The sequence below is a fragment of the Phyllostomus discolor genome, chromosome 1 (genome assembly GCF_004126475.2).
Source record: "Phyllostomus discolor isolate MPI-MPIP mPhyDis1 chromosome 1, mPhyDis1.pri.v3, whole genome shotgun sequence".
NCBI lineage: Eukaryota > Metazoa > Chordata > Mammalia > Chiroptera > Phyllostomidae > Phyllostomus > Phyllostomus discolor.
The window spans coordinates 82,391,908-82,415,309 of record NC_040903.2 but is presented as its reverse complement, the minus strand read 5'-3'; the positions used below and the strand labels follow the sequence as shown (position 1 = coordinate 82,415,309).

Below are 23,402 nucleotides of genomic sequence, written 5' to 3'. Positions count from 1 at the left end.
AAACAGGACTGGTCTAAAAGCCTCTCCTGGGCTTCCCTTACTCTACTCGGTCCTACACACTTTTGTCAAATTATGTTTTCCAAAGCACATTTCTGAACATATTCCCCAGCTCAGAAAAGGCCCACAGCTCATTTTCAACACACAATGAAAAAGCTGTTAAAGGAAATGATCCTCCATGGATGCAAAAGCTGTGAGGTGACAGATTGTAGAGAACCCGGCCTATTTCACTTGACCTGCTGATCAATCAAAAACACTATGTACCTCTTGATGCAGTGAACTAGGAAGTATAACACACCTTTACGAATCTTCCTAAAAGCTGAACTAGAGTCTAATCAAACTTTTACACGAAACTCTTGGTTTACAAGAAATACTGAAGAAAGGGGAACAAGTTAAGCATCACCACGAGGAAGTCATTAGACTAGAATGTGGGGCATTCGATTTACAGGACAAATGTCCTGGAAAAACTGATAACATGACCTAAATAAAAAGATGACAAGTATGGAGTAAAAGAGATCGAAGAGCTATAGCAATTAAATGCCAATTGTGAGCTTTGTGTCTTGATTCAAGTGAAGCATCTATAAAGAGATATATTTGAGATAATTAGGAAAATTTGAATATGACTGAGTATAAAGATACTGAAGAATTATTGTTAGTTTTATCAAGGTTGATATAAAATAATGGTTTTGTTTTAGAAAGGCCCTACCAGTAAGAGATTCATCCTTCAGTACTTACAGATGAAATGACATGATATCTAGGTTTCATTTTTAAATATGATAGCAAAACAAAACAAAATAAAGAAAGGAAAGTGAGTCACAAAATAAGATTAGACATTGATAATTCTTGAAGCTGCGTGATGGGTCTAGGACACTTTCTGATAATATTTTCTCTACTTTTTGAGAACATTTAAAAATTCTCCAAAGAAGTAGTGATGTCACTTAAAATTTTATTTTAGGTGACCCTTCAGATTCCTACCAAATAATGTGTTAACTTCTGTCTACATGCAAAGTCCATTCAATCTGCTCCTAACTTTCTTTTGTCTGCCACATGCCCACTCCTACAGCTGCCCCAGATCTGCATAAGGATCCTCTCCTCCAGTAAGCTGTGAACACCAGGTGTCTCAGGATGCCTCTCGTTCTTGTCACTCTCTGTATCTTTGCTTATCCTATTCTTTCTGCCAAATAAACATCAATTATCATTTTGCTTGGAATAATTTACAGCATACCTCTCTTGAAACCTCTTACCTAGAAACATGAGCTCTGGAGCTACTTGGGGAAAAACATGAACAGAGTAGAAATTTGAGTTTCTGAAAGGAATGTCAGTCCTTGCATTTAAAAATCCCATCTCTTGACCTCTCTTCTCAACCTCATCTGACTCCCTATTGAATCATTTTCCTTATTTTTTAAAATATTTTATTTATTTATTTTTAGACAGAGGGCAAGGGAAGATGAAAGAAAGGGAGAGAAAATTCAACATGTGGTTGCCTCTCACATACTCCTAACTAGGGACCTGGCCCACAACCCAGGCATGTGCCTGACTGGGAATCAAACCAGTGACCCTTTGGTTCACAGGCCAGTACTCAATCCACTAAGCCACACAAGCCAGGGCCCCTGTTTTTTTAACTCCTCAGCACCTGTGACTTTTTTGTAAAACTTAGCTCACTCAGCTGGGTATGAGATTTATGCTTCATACTAAACTATCAGGGCCCTTAAGGGCAGAAAGAGAAGTATATGGGAAAATGTAACAAACATGACTTTGGAGCTTTCAATATGTACTAGCACATGACCTTGGGAAGATGAGTTAATCTCTCTGAGCCTCAGTTTCTACATCTGTAAGATGGAACATACAATAATCATCTCATATGGGAGTTATAGGAAGTAATTAAAAGAACTTACGGTCTTCCATAAATATTATTTCCCTCCCTCTCTTTTCTAATTCAAGTGTCTAGCCTTGCACCTTATATATGGTGACTATCCAATAAATATGTTAACAGATTTTATGTAACAGAGGTCTCTATCAAGACATCAGAGCCAAAATTAGTATTCCCTGAATAGCCTGTTGACAATCAAGAATTCACAGACATCTATCTGTATGTCCAACCTGCTTCCAGTTAATGCTTATGAGGACATATTTGATTTCAGCTAGAAACTGTGCCTTAGAAGTCACTGTGATTTCTCATTGTTAACTCATACTCTAGTTCACAAGAGTTAAGACTAACAGCAAAAGGAATAAAACAGCCTCACACAGTATCTTAAAGATAAAGTGAGTTCTATCCAATGAAAGATTTTCTTTCTCACACCTCAAACATGGACAGATATTTTTGACTCCTATCTCCCTTCTGCCTGTGACTGACAATTTTTAAAAAGAGTATCATTCTATTTCGCTCTCCACACATGTTCAATACCGAGTTACTCCTAGAACCATGGCAGTACTGCTTTGAAAACCACCAGCCTACTAAAGTTGTTGAAGTTACTGACTGCAAACGCATTGACAACAGTTCATGTGGCTGGCCACTCTCCTTAAGCTACTCTGGCAGTGCCTTTTTCTGGGACTTTTACTATATGATCGGCTTTTTCCCCCTCTTCCTCTTCTGTACTTCATAATGAACCCTTTCTCCACCCATGATTTCTCTTTTCTTCTACATAATCCACACACTTCCCTGGGCATCTCATTCATTGCTATAGTTTCAGCTACTATTTACCTATGCCATATCCATTTCTCCAGGATGGTGCTTCCGCCCACTCTACATTTCATCCTTGATGTCTTGTTCCATCCCAGATCATGATACCCAGCACTTAGATCCTGGTTAGTTTTCTATGTAGTAAATTGTATGCATTCAGGGTCCTGATGGCCCAAATTGAGACTTTGTGTGAATTAGAAGAGTACGTTTTCCTCCAGACAGATGTAGCCCCGTGCCAGGGCTCAGAGTTTGGCAAGTTAAGCAGTAGCGGGATCTCAGGCTTTGCCTCCCACTCGGCTGAGCAGCCTTGTGCAGTATACAGCCTGCAGTAATGTAAATAATGACCCTGAGTTTACTGCAAGGAGCAACATTTCTTTCAGAAACTCAAAGTTCTGCTATGTTTATTTTTTTTTTCAAATAACTCTATAGCTCACATTGCCAGGCAAGAGGTTGTAAGGAAGGAGTGCCACAACTATTCTAAGCAAAATAATAATTGATGATACTTATTCAACTGTATCAACTGGGGATGCATCGCCTTTGGTTTGTCTTCAGCTCCATGCATTTTTATAAAGAACAGACATTTAATTTATTTATTCATTTGTTCATTTATCCATTCTACCCATCCACTCACTCCCTTCCCCTTTGGCACCCATCAAGTTGTTCTTTGTATCTGTGACTCTGTTTCTGCTGGGGTTTGTTTGTTTGTTTTGTTTTGTTTTTTAGATTACACATATAAGTGAAATCAAATGGTATTTGTCTTTATCTATATGACTTACTTAACTTAGCATAATTCCCTCTAGGTCCATCCATGCTGTCTCAAATGGAAAGATTTAATTCTTAATTCTTTTTTTTATTGCTGAGTCACATTCCATGGTGTGTGTGTGTGTGTGTGTGTGTGTATATCACTATATATATATATATATATATATATATATATATATATCACATCTTCTTTATTCATTCGTCTATTGATGGATAACTAGGTTGCTTCTATATCTTGGCTATTGCAAATAATGCTGCAATGGACACAGGATTGTAAATCATTTTGAATTAGTGTTTTGGATTTTAGATAAATAAATATCCAGAAGTAGTATTGCTGGGTTGTATAGAAGCTCTCTTTTTAATTTTTTGAGGCATTTCCATTCTGTTTTCCACAGTGACTGCACACATTTGCAATCCCACCAGGATTGTGCAAGTGTTCTCTTTTCTCCACATCCTCACCAACACTTCTTATTTATTGATTTTTTTTTTATGATAGCCACTTTGACAGGTATGAGGGTATACACAGATTATACGTCTATTAAGGGGTTAATATCAAAATACATAAGGAATTCATACAAATCAACACCAAAAAGACCCCTCACAATCCAATTTTTAAAAAATGGGCTGGGCACCTGAATAAACATTTCTCCAAAGAGGACATGCAGATGGTCAACAGATATATGAAAAGATGCTCAACAGACATATGAAAAGATGCTCAACATCACTAATCATTAGGAAAATGCAAATCAACTCTATGTATTTTTTATAAAGAGAATATTTACCAAATGTGAATTACTGTGATAGATTCTGCCTGATCTAAGATCTTAAAAATAATCAACACTTGATATACTGAACATTTGAAAAAATAAATCTGAAGTATAAAGGCTCACTTCAGGTTTCTTAGCTTAGGGATGTAAAAGAGTCTCCTACAGTCATTTAGTTTTAATATGGCCTATCCAAAAGAAAGAAGATACAACAAGATGTTTCTGGAGCTATTGTTTTACCTTATAGCATTTACCTTATTTTATCTTATAGCATTCCTCCATTTTAATCTCTGCACAATCCAAGAAATGTTTTCTATATTAAAAATGTGGTATCAATTGAATATGACTAGAGATATTTCATGAGAAAGTAAATTGAGCCTATTAAGAATTTTGCTTATAATATCAAAATTTTTAAACATATGTGTGAAATTATGTATATACTATATACTTGAGAAAATTTATAAATAAAAATACAAAGTTTAAAATATTTCAAACTAAATTTACTTCACTGAAAAATATTTCAGATAACTCTTGGCTATCTTTAGAAAGAATTGGACATACTTAGAAATGTGCACTTAATATCTTTTAATAGAGAATCCTATACAATAGCCATATTTAACAGTAATAATCACTTTTCATGAATTTCTTGATTTTAAGATAGAACTACCTATCCTAAACCTCTGTATGTAACCGAACCATGGGTTAACTAACCCAGAGATGAAGTACCCCTGTAAAGGTGACACATCTTTATGGCTCTGTCCCAGTGTGAGGGCTTATGTGCAAAGCTATGCGCATAAGCAGGCCTCTAATAACACTCGTGTGTGACATACACTGTTCTAAATGCTTCATTAAGTCATGTGTTAAACTGAACCAACCATCTTTATTTTACAACTAAACGCCAAATGAGAAAAAAGATAATTTGCCTATAGTTATACAGTTTGTAAGTGGTGGACCAGGATTTAGATCCCTGTCCACCCATGGAGCCACCCCTTAACCTTCCTTATTCAATGTATTCCATTTGCTACTTTTAAAAATAGCCTGCCAAAAGCTGATATTTTCAATTGCTTCAGTCATTTCAATATTGAATGAATATAAAATCTTTAAATTTGAATTAAATATATGCAATTAGTCAACAAAAATTTAATGTGCATCTTCTATATATCAACACTATATAAAGCAACTGAGATGGAAAAATGAATAAGTTCAGGAAATAATAACAACTTCAACATATACAAATCAAAATTGGATTAACTTAATTATTCATGGAAAGCTATGTGTTACCCACTTTTATCCAGGCAGAATTAAAAGGAATACATATGGTGGAAAACAAGGCATAAAATTGGCAATAAATGTTCAGTTAATGTCAGTGGAAAATAATTAAAAGCTTTGAGAATGATATTATACCATTTCAATATACAAATGACCAATGTAAAAATAAAGAAATATGGATTTTAATAAAATAAATGAGCTATTATGCCATGTATATCCTTAGAGATATAAGCTGTTTGTAGTACAATGGAGTCTTTCATATCATATTAACCACTTAATAAAATATCTTTAAAAATCTAAGATGCTAAGACTTTAATAACCATTCTCTTTGTCATCTAACCACTACACAAAATATAAAGGGAAATGATAATACATTATCAAAGCTAGCATGACTGATTAATGATTACTAGTTTAATATGATAGCTCTATCTATATGATAATGAGCAAAATAAAGACCTTACACACATACACACACACACACACACACACATGAGCACATGAGCTCATGCTTTCAAACTGGATAGTATAGATGTCTTCTCCCTGCCCCATGGCAGGCTATATGGGCCAGAAGGAAGGCAAAAATGAAATATGGGAACTGCTAATGTTAGGTCAGAAGGAGCTTAGTATATAATTAAAAACATGAATAGAAAATTAAATACTGCCCCAAAATAGCACTACTGATTCCTTACAGGGCACACAGCTTGATTTTTGTAAATTTTAGTAAAATGTTGTAAAATGGTAATGACAATGTCAGAACAAGAAAAAGCAAAAAGGGATTTGGGGGAAAAAAGCACAATGACTGACATCTTCCACTTCTTTTCAAGCACATCTAAAAAAACACAAATGGAAGCCACAGGCCTCTGTGTGCAGTTGTCTGATGCTTACTTGTGGTTTTTCTCTTACATTTTTTTCTCACTGAGTAATACAGAATTACAACATGCATGCCGCTTTAGTACTTCGGATTCCTAAGGGAATTGAATCTCCTTTATGTTCCCATGCAACTCCAAAGGGGAATTATGAGGAGGGCTTTTAAAGTCTAAACATTTTATGCCAAAGAAATGTCTTGGTAGTGAAGAGGTAACTTTCATTTAATAAAATGCTTCCACTGTTTCACTATCCTCTATTGAATATACTGATGGAGTAATTTTGTCTGAAAAAAATGTTGGAGTATTTTTCTGAAGTGTATGAGATGACATCCTGAGAAGGTTTAAAAAAACTTGTTTCTATAATTTGTGTTAAATTATTTATTAGTGAGAGAATATTATTGTTTAAGCAATGTGGCATTACGCCCAACCACTATGAACTGCCTTCTTTTATTGTCTTGATTATTAAAAATCAAAGCCAAGCCTTGAATCTTACAAATAAATTGTTCCAAAATAAAACAATGCATCGTAAGTATGATCCTGGCTTAATGCTATCTGTGTATTTTCACCAAAATTAAATACCAATACAAATAAACTGTGACAGGAAAGGAAATAAAGGTATCCACACTCTCCAAACCTTGTGGAAGCAAGATATTAAAATTAATAAAAATTCAGTAAAATCTCAGAGCTTAGAAACCATAGAGACCTGCTTTAAATGGTACTACTCACTGGGGTGTTTAGAACCATGAAAAGCTTCTCTCTTTCTTGGCTTTCTTTTCTTTAAGGTCTTGGATCTACCACTCACAACTCAATAGCATTTGTTGGACTTCTATGTAAAAGGAACTATGTCAAGTCTTGCAGAGGATACTAATGATGAAAGAAAACATAGATTCCACTCTTGAAGATCATAAAAGCTAGTAGTAGAGAAAAGATGTTTATACACAACTGTGATACAACAGAAAGAGGAAAGGGGAAGAAGGGAATTATTACTTACTGAGAGCATGTCTTGTAGTAGGCACCAAGTTAGAAGTTATACGTCTATTATCTTAGTTTAATCCTCAAACTATCTGTTGAGATATTAATATCTCTGCTTTGCAGAGAGGAAAATGAGACTCAGTGACTGAGTGACCTGCCCAAGATCACAGAGCTTATCAGTGGAAGAGCTAGGATTTGAATTATGATCTGTCTGCCTTTGCTGTCTATGTCCTCCTAGTTTTAAGGGTGAAGCAATATAAAAAGCTGTGCAGATAAGTGCTGTGGGGTTCAGCAAAAGGGAGAAACTACATTCAGCCAGGGGAGCATGAAGACTCCCCTGATGGAAGAAGTGGTGGGTAAACATGAAAGGCAGTCGTATTTGGATGTGTGGAAACTGAGTGTATCTGGGGGCTAAGAAGGAAGCAGTTCTAGAGAAAAGACTATATTCTAAGAAAAGGAAAATGAATAAAAACAGATTTAAAGGAAAAAAAGTAAATGGTTTGATTTGGCTTGGATGAAGCACCATGTCCAGAGAGAGTATTAATGAAAAATTAGCAGGAGATTGGGCTGAAAACACAGGCCAAAACATAAGATTTGAATGACAGGCAAGAAACTAGACTTTATTTCACTCTAAATGGTAATTACTGTGAGACTCAAAGTTTGGGGTAAGAAGAATGATATAATCAGAACCACAATAGAAAACCTTTATCTGGCAGTCATATATAGGGTGACATTGGTTGATGCTACACTTAACTTAATCCCAGTTCTCATCCTCATCATAAAGACAGGAAAATGTTAAATTTCCTGACTCATTTTCCTTGCATCAATGACTGGCCAAAAAGGCATGTCTTCACAGTGTGCAGAATGGCAATGGGGAAGTCAGGGTCAAAAAAAATGGAAACATAAAATCCTGTCATGTGGGCAGTAAGCTAGAGGGATGTAATTGCTCTGTCGGCCATTAGCAGGGTTGCATAAAGCATTAGCACCAAGGCTCTTAACACCTGAGAGCAGAGAAAAGGAAAAGGAGGATGTGAGATGAAAAGAGTAACACAGAAAGGGCATGCAGGAGTGGGGAGCCAGGAAAGGACTCGGTTACGGGAACAGGGGTGCCCGGATACTGACAGAAACCATGATGAGAAATAAAGCATGGCACCAGGGCCACACTTAGTGCGCGACATTGATCCTCAGACACCTGCATGTTGGAAAAAGGCTCTTTTAGTGCCTCATGTTTAGTGTCCCGATTGAATTGAAGTCCTGGGGATTTCCCAGATGTGGAGATGCAGGACAGGAAGTAGGGGTGCAGCTAAAGGCACCCTCAGATGGTGGGCCTATGAGAATTGACTGGACTTCATACTCTGACTATTCATGTTAAAAGAACTATCAAAAGAACAGAGCTGAGTCTGTCTTGGGCACCATGATTTCACAGCATTGTCATTGTGCCTGGTACACAGGAGGAGCTATATAAATACTTGAGTAATTGAATTAAATTATAATAACATGAATTAGTGAAGAAATGCCAGTGTGACTGTTACTGATTTTGCCCCACCTCCAAATAATTATTACCTCTAGTTTGAAATATAAATGCTTGTCTGTCTTTGTTCTAAATTCCCTTCCTTCTTTCTTCCCTTACATTCAGTTGTCAATTTTTCTGTTAACCCAACCATTTTTTCAAATCTCTGTGATATTATTTACTCTGCCCCATCCCTTTTCCTAAAAATTTGATTTCCTTTGTTTCAGTGGATTCACAACATCCTCTCCACTCGTGTCCCTGCCTCTTTTCCCATCTCAGCCACAGCTACTAGAATTGCCTTTTTCTTTCTAACACCCTTTCACCATCTCCTTTCCCTTGTCAAGAACCATTTTCTCATGCATTTAGGTAAATGAAAAGACTCACCTCCCTTTCCCAGGGCCTTTTTTTGTATTCAATTTCATTCTATCATTGCAACAGGGTTCACTGCCATTTAGCTCTGCAGTCTCCACAATTGTTGAAAAATCTAATTCAAATCTATCTAAGCTGTCTTTAACTTTAGGAAAATGAGAACTCCCTTCTTTTGATGTAATAGACATTTTTCCTTTTTACCATTGGTCTACAAAATAAAACCTTATTAATCCAGAAGTCCTTACTAAAGAAATGAAAAGAAGTGAAATGAAGTGAAAAGAACTGAAAAGAAATGAAAGAAGGAAAGTTGAGTGTTACACTCTCTAAGGAAGAGTTTTGCACTGTATAAGAAATAGTACTGTGAATAAATGATGTAGGAATATTCACCCTATCTAAGAAAACTCTCACAGACATAAACAAGTTACCAACTATAATTCTGCCCAATTTTTTTTTTATAAACTTGAAAGGATATACAATTTCTCTACTCAAGCATTTACAAGATTTTTGTAAGTTGGTTGTTTGAAAATCTGATTGTATCTCCACAGAGGTATCATAACATAGATGTAGTTTATTTTCCCAGCCCATTCCACAAAAGCCTATTCCTAATATACCTTTAAAAATTCTTATTATATAATAGACACCATATTGGTACTACTCTTGATGGCAAAATCCACTGAGAGTTGGAATTTGGGATGTTAGAATTGTATCTCTCATAGTAGTAACAAGTCATAGGCAGTGTGGATTTTCAGTGAAGCACGTAGTGTAGCTAAGGGTCATCCCTTGGTGACATGGTTGTGACTGGGGGACGGGGGTTTGAGGACTAGTTAAGTGAACTTATTTGGAGACAGCTTGTTTACAGGGCAAAAGGAGAGAGGATAAGAAGTTAGAAAGTTTTGCAGTGTTTGCGCCCTTCCCTTTCCCCACAGTGAACAATGTGTGCTAAGAAGATGCAGTGATGAGAAAGGAACAGGATCAGCAGGGAATAAATGTAGGTAGATTTGTTATATTGACTCATATATACACACATAACAGAAAATAAGTTGTGAAGAGTTTTAGCTCAGAAGTCTTATAAAGCCAGGGAAACTGAAAAAGTTGACATTTTAAGAAACAAGTAGATATCTTTTTAAGTCACCAAAAAGATGTTGAAAAAAAAAGAAGACATACCTCAAATTATAAGTTTCTTTTGTTATATACACACTATGTGAACAAAATCACTTTTAGTCATCCAAATAACAAAACATAGACACTTTAAGAGACATTCGATCAACTAAAAGAAAACTTTGAATCATTTAAGAACCCATTATAATTTCCTAATTTACATTTTAAATGTACATTGATTGCTTTTTCAGTATATGTAACTTATAAACCCATATAAAACAAACTTAATGTATAGTTTATATAAATTTACTCAAGGAAAAAGTGGATTTATGATAAGGTGTTATTGTAAAATATATCTGTATGGAATACTATAATTCTGATGTATATATTAATAATCATATCTACTACATAGGTCATTTCTAAGTATTTATATTTTCAGTTAGATGAAAATTTTTCTTGGAGTTAAAAACCTATTTAAGGTCCATATTTTGTTTTAGAAAATGCCAAGAGTAGATTAGGGGCTGGGGAAATAATATATTATTATAGGTAAACAGGAAAAATAAAAATATAGTTGGAAAGGACCCATATATATAAATTGATGGATAATTTATAAAAAGCTCAGAGCAAAGTTAATGATCAAGTACTAAATGAATAACTTCATCAATAATTATTTAATTTAAATCCAAAAATGGAAATTTCTTTTGAAAACTATGATAATGATGTAGACATAGAAGTAGGTCAGAGAGTCATAGCAACAAAACTCTATTTTCATGCCTTAGACAATATGAGGATAATTCTCAGCTTTGCATTTCCCCTCTTCCCTCTCCTTCCCAATTCCACTGCTCTCTGCTGGCTATAACGTGAGGAAGGCATTCTGAACTGAAGGATCGTGTGATTTGAGTGCCCACTGAGGCAGACTGGTGGCCAAAATGAAGGAAAACCAGAGCAGATCACCATTTAAAAATGCCATTCCTAATCCACTCAAAAGTTTCCAAATTTCTCAAGTATAGGCCATTATGTAGACTTTATTTTTCTGAAGAGCCACAGTAACTATAAGATGTGATGTAAAAGTATTCTGAAATGTCATGATATACTTTTAAATCTCAGCTACAGTGATCCAGAATGTTCCCAGTTCTGTCCATCTTTGGCTTCCTGTGCTGGTTCACCATCTTTCTTCTGCTCATTAACTGTAGCTGTACACTCAAGATTTATTATGACCTTGTTCTTTGTATAGTAATTCTTTTTAACATCTCATTAACTAGTAGGCTTTTAATGGTATATTTTTATCCCATCTCCAAATGTTTACATGCATATCTGAACTTCCCACTCTTTGTTTTGCTGCTGGGACACTTGTCCTTAGATGTTGTGGCAGGTGTAGGTGTCAACCCACACCACTGCTGCCTTCAAGACAGTGCGAGGATACAGGCCCCATCTGTCCCTAAGGCTTTCAGCATTCCTCCAGCAGCTGGGTCGTGCTGGACCTTCTGGGGACAGGTCACAAGTCCCAGGGAGTTAACACCCAGGCACAACTCTCAACAGTGAAGGAAGGTAAATTAGTGGATAAATACATCAATTTCCCTGCTCCTCAGTGGGGTGACTCTAAGGCGAGCTCTACACATTCTCTCATATATTCTTCAGCAGGACTGAACCCCTATTGTCCACAGCAATAACCTGTTCATTAACGCATCTGTTTTCTGGTTTTCTTGCTCTCCTTGTTATATTCCCACTCCCTCACAATGCTTCCTGGGATCATCTCCCAGATAAATTATTTATGCTCAAATCCTTACCTTAAGAACTGCTTTAGGGTAGGGGGAGGTGATGCAGGCAGGCTAAGACACAATTCCCTTTAAAACTTAATATGTTAAAGAATATAATCCTGTCTCAAAACTAACACTCTTTTTTTTATCATCTGTTATCTCTTTTCTGGAGAGATACAGGGGTATGAGGGGTTTAGAGACAAACTTGACCTCTGCACCCAGTTTTATGGTGTCACCCCAGGTGAATCATTTATCTCTTTTAATTTTATATATAAATATTTTCCAGACCTGTTGTATGTGTGAAGTGAAATGAAATGAAATAAAACAAAACACATAGAGCACCTTTTCCTTTGTCTTCATCCCAGTATAATGTGGCAGTTTCAAAAATAGGGAAGAAGCTACAACTTTCTTTGATGAGTCTTTTAATTACCTTCAACCAACTAAAAATATGAGTAAAAATCACAAATATTGAGAGTATTCTTTGGTATGAATATAAATTAATCACATGTCAAAGTTTTTCTCATGAGTGTAGTATGAAAGGAACTTCTCTTTGAAGTATATAGAGTTTTTCTTTGTTAGACATCCTTAATATACAGAGCTCATTAAAACCATAAATAATATTATTTTTGTCTAATATGAAATTAGTACATAAAAGACAATTTATGATACTAAAAAAGGTATCATGAAAATTATTTATTGATCAAACAATCTAGGATAGAAATAGCATTTTGTATGTTGAAAGAGAAGTAAGGGAAACTTAAGAAATAGTTGTGTTAGTTACAGGTATTATGGTGTTAAGGGTGAAATATTAATAATGCTATTTCCTTCTCTATAGCTTCTTACAGAAGCTTACTACAATAAGCATTAATATTAAATTTCTTGATTTTTACTGACTCTTTAATTCTGACAACTCCCTCTTTTTATACTTTCATCTTTATACACATTCCTCCCCTTCCTAAAATTTCCTCATTTTCTTCAATATGATTTAGGGCTAAAAGATTTTCTGTTGACTGCATTCCCATTTAATTATAAATCATGTCTTCAGCAGTTGGTTTATATTGAAAATGAAGAACGAACTCAATATCTGTCTATAATGAATCAAAAGTGGCTGGTAGGATCACAGTCTGCATAATCAGAGTGTGTGTGGATTTACAACAACATTATTAGTACATGATTAATCAGTACCTAATGTGAACCAGCTCATGCCCGACATCTACTAAGTCATTGTGTCTTACATTAAAGTCCTGTGGCTCTGTTTCAGATCAGTTAGGAGTTTTGCTTTATATGACAGTACATTGTTAAACTTGCCATCTGGTCCAACAGCTGACACGGCTCACACGGCCCTGAAGAGGCCCCGAAGCTTTACTCCTGGGACATATTTGGTCTACTGTGTGGGGTCATGATTGCTGGCTCACGGCTTTTTTATATCCTTTAAAAAGAATTACAAAAACCTCCACACTTGAAAAATCTCAAATTGGAATTGATTTGTTAGAAAAGAGTTCACTTACCTGAGGACCAGGTTGACCCTGAAATTGAAAAAAAAGGAAAAAGAGAAACAGTTACAAATATTTTTTCTGTAAATATTTTCACTACTAAAACCCAAACTAGCACTGAAAATTATTTCAAAATATTTCTGAAGATAACAATACCCAACTACTGATAAACTTTACTTTGTGTTTTAAAATCATATTTTATTTAATATTTTTATTCTCTGCTATATTACCTAAAATCTTGCTGTTATGGTTTATCACAACCTCAAAACTACTCAAGGGTTTCAGTATCTCTAGAATTCAGTTGCAGAAAGAGACAGCAAAGGAGAAGTACACCTCACGTGGTCATAGTGCATGGGTTGGCTAAAGGGAGCATCTGCTAACACAGGCTGTTTCTATGAGCTACCATCATGGCTCAAAGATGGCATAGGGTTAAGAAAAAAAGAAGCAGATATCTTAGTTTTATAACTCACCATGTCTTTGAACTTCTCATTGTTTCAATAACATTTTAAGTCAATTAAAAAAATAAACATCTACTTCATATTCTGCATAACCCAACCTAAGTGCATTTTGAAAGGACAGAAGAGGTTTGGGCTCAATTATGTGTATAACTTCTCACACAGTCAATACATTATGTAACCTCTGGCCAACCTAATTCATTTTGAATGTTGCTTTCTTGTGGTTTAAGCTGATAAAAATTTCCAAGCAGCATAATAGTAAATAAAGGATTCTCACTAAGAGAAAATCAACTGTAAATGAAACTCTTTATTACATATCACCTCCTTAAAATCTCCAGTTGGGTTTCGTGTAAGATGAGATGAAAGAAAAAGTTCACATTGAGTTAATGAATCTTAAAAAATAAATTAATAATGTACAATCTCATTGCATCAGATATACATCACTGGGTATTATTCAGGAAAGCATGGAGCTAATATAGTTCCCACAGAAGTCTATCTCTTTTAGTCTCTCCCTAAGCTTAGAATTATTTTAGGTACTTGTTTTCTGACTGGGTATAGAACAGATGATTTCCAAAAGCTTTGTCTGAAAGTGTGGTTGGCTAGGTTTTGTCTATTCAAACCAGAAGGGAGCTAAACCAAGCTGTCGTGGAGGTAACTCACTCCATTCCTAAACTCTTTAGTGGTAGAGTGGGAGAAAGGGAATGATATTCATTAATCCCTTACTGAGTACCAGGCACTTGGGATTCGTTACTCCATTTATCACATATAACTGCTCTGCATTTTACAAATGAAGAAACTGAGGCTCACAGAAATAAGTGGAAAATCACACAGTTTTAGGTGGAGAGCTAAAATTTAAACCAAATCTGATTCTGAAGTTCATGCATTTTCTACTAGGTCATTCTGTCTTTCAGTCTGAAATTTTTAGAAAAAAGACGTGGAGTTGCTCAGATCAACAATGATACCCCAGCACTCCTCAGGTGAGTGGTCACAACACCTCCGACCAGTCCCCACTACAGTGTGCACCTCTGCTTCCAGATGTCAACCTCAGACCAGCAGGCACAGACTCTTAACCAATACTTGTACAGAAGCCGGGTCAGCAAAGACTCTTGCAGGGAACAGAAAGGTTCTTGAGAGGAACAAACGGCCCTAGTGTCAGCTCTAAACATGGAAAACCTACAAAAGCAGGCTCCCCATTTACACATAGATATGGATCTTCCCAGATCCATGTAATAGGTGAAATTGCAACACATGCTTACTCTTGCCTGCACTTTATATGTTTTAAGCTTCTAGATGTTTTAAGCTTCTGATCTTTCTGAAACTTATAACCACTGCAAACTCAGAAATGTGAACATTTATAGAACCTTGGAACATATTACATTTCTTATATGTTTGTGTGTGAGCTCAAATGTAGGATTTTCTAAATTCAGAGAGAATTTCTTCAAAAGAATACATTGTAGCATTGTTCCTGAGATTGTTTTGATTCCTGTGGTTGTCCTACAAATGAGACTTTTCCTGTCTATTTTAAATGTGGTGCTTGTGTCATCACCCTGATCAAATGATTTTAGCATGATGTGTGGATATATTCATGTTATGCACAAATACACATTGTGTAGATTTTATGTTAGTGCTAGTGTAAAGGAATAGCAAATGATGGTAAAACAAAAAAGTTGACTTTTTAAATAATTTTGAATTAATGTTAGAATACAGCTGTCTCCATTTTCCTACCTGAGCATTGGGAAGTATACAGCACCAGGAAACTCAGATTACCCTAACATGTGATACGAGTTTCAAGTGTGTATGATGTGCATGTGTGTGTGCACACATGTGTTTGTGTGTTTGTGTAGGGTGAGGAATATGAAAAAGAGGGATGGGAGTGGGGTGGAAGAGAGGCTTCAAAGAATGATACATACAACATGACAAATTTGGTAACTGTCCCTAAAACATGGGTTTCAGAATGCAAGCTGTGTAAATCTTACCCAAAATCCTACGACTGTCTACACTCAATGTGATACAACAAACTCTTCATTAGCAGATACCTAAATGGTGTCAGAAAACAGTCTACCCTAAGAACACTAAAACACCAGTACAAAAGAACCTTTGCACCCTGATGTTCATGGCAGCACAATTTACAATAGCTAGGTGCTGGAAGCAACCTAGATGCCCATCAGTAAATGAATGGATCAAAAAACTATGGTACATTTACACAATGGAATTCTATACAGCAGAAAGAAAGAAGGAGCTCATACCCTTTGCAACAGCATGGATGGAGCTGGAAAGCATTATGCTAAGTGAAACAAGCCAGGCAGTGAAAGACAAATACCGCATGATATCACCTTTAACAGGAATCTAAACAACAAAACAAAACAAAACAAAACAAAACTAGCAAAATATAACCAAAGACACTGAAATAGGGGATAGTCTGACAGTGGCCAGAGGGGAGAGAAGAGGGAATTTCAGGGGGGAATGGGTAGGGATTACATGAACAAATTTGGAGGACACATGGACAAAAACTAGGGGTGGGGGGTAATGGGGGGAAGAGGAGAGGGTTGGGTGGGTGGGCTGGATTGGGAGTAGGGGGGAGAAAACTGTACTTGAACAATGATTAAAAAAAACAAAACAAAAACAAAAAACAGTCTAGCAGCTGGAATCTTGTAGTCATCAGAAAAGAGCCCTCTAAACAAAGGAGGGAACTGATCAGAGGGGCGGTGTCTGTGGGCGGGGCAGTGAGAGCTTCCCCAAGGGGTGGGGGTGGGGGTGTGTGCAGAGCATGCAGGAGAGTCACTAGAGCCCAAAGAGAAGCACATCTCAGAAACTCCCTGGGAGTGAAGGCCCTGGGTGATAAAGCCTTCTTCACAAATAACCAGAAGAAATGTCTCAGAATTTTTCAAGTTGCTTCTGAGTAATTCATTGAGAAATACAGGTATTTTCATTCATTAGTGGATATTTTTTCTAGTCTACAGTAATTTATAGGTAGTGAACATTACTAATAATCAACTGTGAAAGTTACTTTCTTTCAGTCTAAAATACTCTTCAAATGGGTAGTTATAAATTATGATGAAGGCTCACAAAATACAATTTAGTTGAATTTTTTAAATTGAAATTTGTAAAAAGGACTTTTTTTCCCAAACAAATCACCAAACTGTTACTATAAATAAAAAACCTGAATATAGTATAATCAAGAGCCATGCCAAGGGAAATAGTTAAATCACAGAAATGCCAACATTTGGAACAAACATAGAGGTAAAGATGGAGAATGCCAAGTGGCTGATTTACTGAATGTCAGCAGCTCCATGCAATGCCCTCAAGGCAGCTAAGGCACCAGCACGAAGTAAAAGAAACAGCAGGAGGAGTTGGCTTTAAAAAGTGGTAATCAGAACAGTATGGCAAGCAAACAATCAGCCAGTAGCTGATGCCTGACAGAAAAGGGTTCAAAGCAAGTTGAAAGATTTGTGAGGTAAGTAAACCACAATGCAACATGAGAAATGAGATGACATGTTACTGGAGTATGTATTGTTATGTTAGGTAATTAAAGAGCAATATTAACCATTCTTTGTTAGGCTGTTATCACAATTATTGTTATAGAAAGTGCTGCCAGAAAGTGCTAACACTTTTCTGAAGCAGAAAAAACTGAAGCAGTTAGTTTCACTACATGATACTTTCTTATGGATGGCAAACCTGTGTCATTCCTTTTCAGATGGGACAAATTGGTTTTTCATTAACACATGTACAGGTAGGCACACAATATTTGTACTTTTAAAAGTACAATCTTATTTTAAAATATTGACTAGGATAACAGATCCACATAAATTCATTGTGATAAATTGTCAATAAAAGCACTTTCATTTACAAAAACTTGAGGGAATATTAGTACTGTTCATGCAACTCTAAAGGTGCTACCTCTGCTTCAAGGTCATTAGAAAGAAATTATTTTAATAACCTAGCAACTCTTCATTAGGAAACCCAAGTTTGACAACTATTTTTAGTAGGCTCAATTCAGATTTATTTCATTCTCTTGAATTGTAAAAAAATAGTTAAAAACAATTATTTCTATATTTTGCATTTTGGAACCCATACTGCCTAAAAAGATCATTTGAAGGTGATCACTATAACTTCATTACCTCTTGAAAATTCTCAAATCCACACATTTGGATATCAAGCCTATTTTTCCCTCAGGTGAAAACAGCATCTGAACTAGGTGTTCAGGTAAAGCTTTAGAATGACGTCACAGGAGCTCTAAGTGGCACAGGATTGTCCTGGTGGCAGGAGATTATGGGGACCTATAGGACACCTATCATAGAATCCTGTCAGTGGGACCCCTTAACCTTGCAAACATTTCAGTCTAATGTCAAGTCCATGCAAGTGGAGCAGACGCACTCTGCATGCGCAGCACCCGGAAGCAGGAATCCTGCCTGGCCTCACGGCACCGGGAATTTGTTCACATTTAACTCCAATATCTTAGGGCCCAAGTTACAGGTGCTTCTGAAAAAATTGTTGAATTGCCGAAAGGTGAAAATATTTTGACTGGCCCAAAGATGGTTTACAGTATTTTTATAGAACCATTAGAAAGTTTATTATTCTTACAGTACAGGGTTATATATTCAAAATCTAATTTCCTAATCCCATATTCCAGAAAGGGTTCTCTTGGCTTCTGTTCACTGCAGAATAAAAACATCCATGTCAGGGTCTCCTCAGTCAGTGGGATCTTGTTCAGATAACAGAGCGGGGACTGAGGCAGGCAGAGACTGTAGGGGCTTCACAGGATGGTTCAGGTTCTCCACACACGACACAGGACAAAGATCAGGAGAGGTCTGTCCTGAAGAAAAACCTCTTCCTTCTTTGATTAAGCTTCGATATCTAATTAATGTGAGGTTGCTACATCAAATTACTCTGGTACTTATTAAATGCCATAAAATTTAGCATGGCAATTTAAAGTTCATTATATATCCAATACCAACAATTAGTTCAACTAACACAGATTTAGATAAAAAGTCTATCAGTTTAAAAACAAATTAATATGCAACTGGTATACTATAGAGAAAAGCAATTGCAGAAGTAAAGCACTAAGGATTATGTGCATTAATCTTAAAATGCTTTGCAAAGACTGCATAATCTCACAATGTCTCTAAGCTGCTCAGGCTTCCCAGGACTCTTACGAGCTTGACTAAAATAAACATTATTCATAATTTATATTGCCTAATGTGTTATCCTAGAGGATAGATATTAATAATTCTGACTTTAGCCATAGTCACATAATATTACTTAGATAAGAGCATTTCAATTTAAGAATTAAAAAAAAACATTAACCTCAATGGTTTCAGTTCTGGGAAGAAGAAATCATATTCTACACTAGAGGAAAATAAAGAGCTATAGTCTCAAGTATGGTAAATATTTCTTTTCTAAAATTTGAGTGAGAAAGAGAACAAGAGCAAACATGGATGTGTTTTTGTTTGGTTCATGAAAACAAAAATTGCTTCAAAACTTAGAAGTTTTCTTCCATATTTGCTTTTCATAAATAAATAACTATATTTAAAGATTTAGTCTTATATTTAAACTGGTTAACAACTTCTTCCCACAATAATTAAAAAACTATTATATTTCCTAACATAATACCATGTTTATTTTTCTTTTTAAATCATAAATGTCATACATATATCATATGATATATCATATATATCATATTTAAGTCATGTACATATCACAGGTTCTAAAAACTAAATTTATTGCAGTCACATCACTTAATCAAATTATATAGGTTTCAAGTGTACAATTCTGTAATACATTATCTGTATGTTGCATTATATGTTTATCACCCAAAGGCAAATTTTCTTCTGTCACCATATATTTGACCCCCTTTACTCTTATTATTCCACTCACTCCCTTTTCCCTCTGGTAACTAACATACTGTTGTCTGTGTCTATGAGTTTTTATTTGTTTGTCTTGTTTGTTCATTTGTTGCTTTTAATTATATATCCCACATATGAGTGAAATCACATGGTTCTTGACATTTTCTGTCTAGCTCATTTCACGTAGCATGATATTCCCAAGATCCATCCATGTTGTCCCAAATGGCAATATTTCATCTTTTCTTATAGCTGAATAGTATTGCATTGCATACATGCACTGCATCTTCTTTATCCTATCAAAGGGTACTTTGGTTCTCTCATGTCACCCAAATAATGCTGCAATGCAAATGGGAGTGCATCTGTCTTTGCAAATAAACATTTACAATTTTTTGGTTAGATATCTAGAAGTGGGATTGCTGAGTCATATGGTAACTCTATTCTCAATTTTTTGAGAAACCTCCATACTATTTTCACAGTGGCTGTGCCAGTTTACATTCCTGCCCACACTACACTGTCGTTTATCACCATATATAAAAATTATATATATCAAAATGGATCAAAGACCTAAATATAAGGCCTAAAAGAATAAATTACACAGAAACGAACTCAGGTACTAAACTTACAGGCTTTGGTCTTAGGGAAGGTTTTATGAATTTGACCTCAAAGTCTAGGAAAGTAAAAGCAAAAGTAAATGAATGGGACTATATCAAACTAGAAAGCTTCTGCAGAGCAAAAGAAACCACCAACAAAACAAAAAGGCAACCAACTGAATAGAAGATATTTACAAACAACACTTCCAACATGGCCTAATATCCAAAGTATATTATCTAAAGAACTCATATTACTGAATAACAAAAACCAAAAAAATCCAATTTAAAACATGAGCAGAGGACCTGAACAGAAATTTCCATCAAGGAAACATGTAAAAGGTTAACAGATGTGTGAAAACATGGTCAACTTCACTAGCTAATAGGAAAATGCAACTCAAAACCACAATGAGATACTATCTCACACCTATCAGAATGGCTATCATCAAGACAAGTGACAAGTATTGGAGAGGCTGAGAAAAAGAAATCCTTTTCTTTCATATAATTAAATGTTCATAATGGAAACAAGAAAAGTAAAGAATTTTATATGTGCATTTTTGTCATAAAAAATTACACATACAGAACATAAGAAAAAGACTCTTATTTATGCGTTAATTTACAACATTAAAATTTTTTAATGTAACTTTCCACTGAGGTTGTCTCAGATTTTGCTATTATAAATAATACTTATATATTTCTTTATAAATATTTGACCATATCCTTGATTATTTCTTTATGATGTAAAACTGAAAATGCAGTGTTATAAAAATTTTGAAATCTATGTATTTATTTCTTTATATTTTAGTACATAAAATACAGATTATATATTGTCTAGGATATAATTTACATGTAAATACATATGTATTTATTGTGACACATTTGTAAATCTTTCTATATGAAGAGAAGAAAAAAAGAGGAAAGAAGGGGGAAAAGAGAGAAGAAGGAGGGAGGTGAAGGGGAGAAAGGGAGGAAAAGTATACAAACTAGTGGTTATTTCTGGGTGTTGGAATTATGGGTAATTATTACTATATTTAGATTTTTTACACTTCTCAAAATTTTACTAGTTTCAAGTCTTGATTATAAAAATATTTATCACATGATATCTAATTCACTGCAGAAAACTTTTAAACAAACCTAAACTAAGTTGTTAATGTTTTCCATACTGGGATCATTCACTCAAAGATCTAGGTCAGTAATTTTAAATCCCATTGTCCAATTTTTTCCCAGTTCAGGGTGTTTTAAATTACTTGGAATTTTATGCAAAGTTCATAAAACCATTCTTCAAAATTCAGTAAGTGAGGTTTTAAATTCACTTTCTGTGTGTGCCACGCACCACTTTTAGGAGGAGATTAGAAGAAGGAGACAGAAGATTCCAGAATCAAGCATCGATGATAGGAGGACACAACTCCACTCAGACTGGAAATCCCTGCTAGGCAGTTTGTTGGAAACTTGGCTGTTTTGCAAACTAAAATATTTGGGTTTTAAGATTTATCTATATTATTTTATGGAGTCATTTAAAGAACGTAATGGTTTTGGCTATAAATGTGTATCAGACTCCTAAAACATAACAGAGTAGTCCCCTTTGAGTCACAGGGGAAACCTTTGGAGACCCTCCTGAAACCACAGAAAGTGAAGAACCCTATATACACTGTGGTATTTCCTATACCTACATACCCAGGTTTATTTTATAAATAGGCACAGAAAGAGATTAACAACAATTCACAATAAAAGAGAACAATTATAACACTATACTACAATAAAAATTATGCGAATGTGGTCTCTTTCTTTCTCTCAAAATATCTTACTCTACTGTCCTCAACCTTCCTCTTGTGAGATGCCATCTGATGAGATGAAGTGAGGTGGAGATGCTGAAAAAGGGGATGATTTTTGCTGCAGGCAGGAGGGAGTGGGATGGAGTGAGATTTTAACATGCTCCTTAGAATGGTGGGCAATTTAAAACTTAGAAATTGTTTGTTTCTTGAATGTTCTATTTAGTATTTTGGACCAAAGCTGACCACTGGTAACTGGATCTGCGGAAAGCAAAACCACAGATAAAGGGAGATTATTGTACATATCCAACTGTTTTCACCAATGGGCATGGAACCAGGGAAGACTACTAAGGTATAAATAAACAACCAGTTTTTTTTAACATGTTTAATATGATAAAAGGAACATATGGAATAAATGTGAGAAGCACCTGCTCAGTTTCCATAGTTTAAAAAACACATGCCTTTTAAAGAACACGAAGGAAATTTTTACTCCCCTGCCAATTTTTATTACACAATAAATAATACATAATTTTGTTTCTGCCATGTTTATTAACATCTTTTTAAAATGTGCTATTTTTATTACTCCAAATACTGGAAGCTGATTTTAAACATCTATTGTTAAGTTTATAATAAGAACCCGATTTCAATCCTATTTTCTAAATACTGTGCAAAAAATGATCTGACTTCTCTCTGCAGCTGTTTGTCCTACATATTTTGCATTAATAAATGTGAGCTCTAGCAAAGTAAATAAATTATAATGCATGAGTCACATAATGCTTATTGCTGTAGTGACACAGAACCCCCAAAATGAAAACCTATATTGACATTGGGGGGGAGTGGTTCTTCAAGACGACAAGCTGCTGTACTATGGTGAACAAGATGCTGGGGGCTGTACTGGGTGGTGGGCAGGCAATGCAATGCACAGATGATATATCACAGAACTGTACTTTTCAAACCTATATAATTTTATTAACCAATGTCACCCCAATAAATTTAATTAAAAATAACAAAAAAGAAAAATAAATAATGATAGAAACTACCACTTACTGACTACAACAAGTCACCAAGAGCTTTACAAATGACATCTCTATCACTCTAAATCTGTAAATTAGGGGTCATTTCCACTATTTTTTAGTTGAATGAACCAAGTTTCAAAGAGGTAAGGTAATATTCTCAGAGACAGGCAAATTCTAAAGGGAAAGCCAGAATAT

General features: G+C 35.3%; 1 protein-coding gene across 8 annotated transcripts in view; it reads right to left on the bottom strand.

Annotated features, from left to right (window-relative positions):
• The window catches only part of COL25A1 (collagen type XXV alpha 1 chain), a 498,892-nt gene that overhangs the window by 173,277 nt on the left and 302,213 nt on the right, over positions 1 to 23,402 (bottom strand). For all 8 annotated transcript variants that reach the window (XM_036025482.1, XM_036025500.1, XM_036025468.1 and 5 more), the window contains one exon: positions 13,553 to 13,570. In XM_036025482.1, coding sequence (XP_035881375.1) covers positions 13,553 to 13,570 — 18 coding nt within the window. The remainder of the gene's footprint in view (positions 1 to 13,552; positions 13,571 to 23,402) is intronic.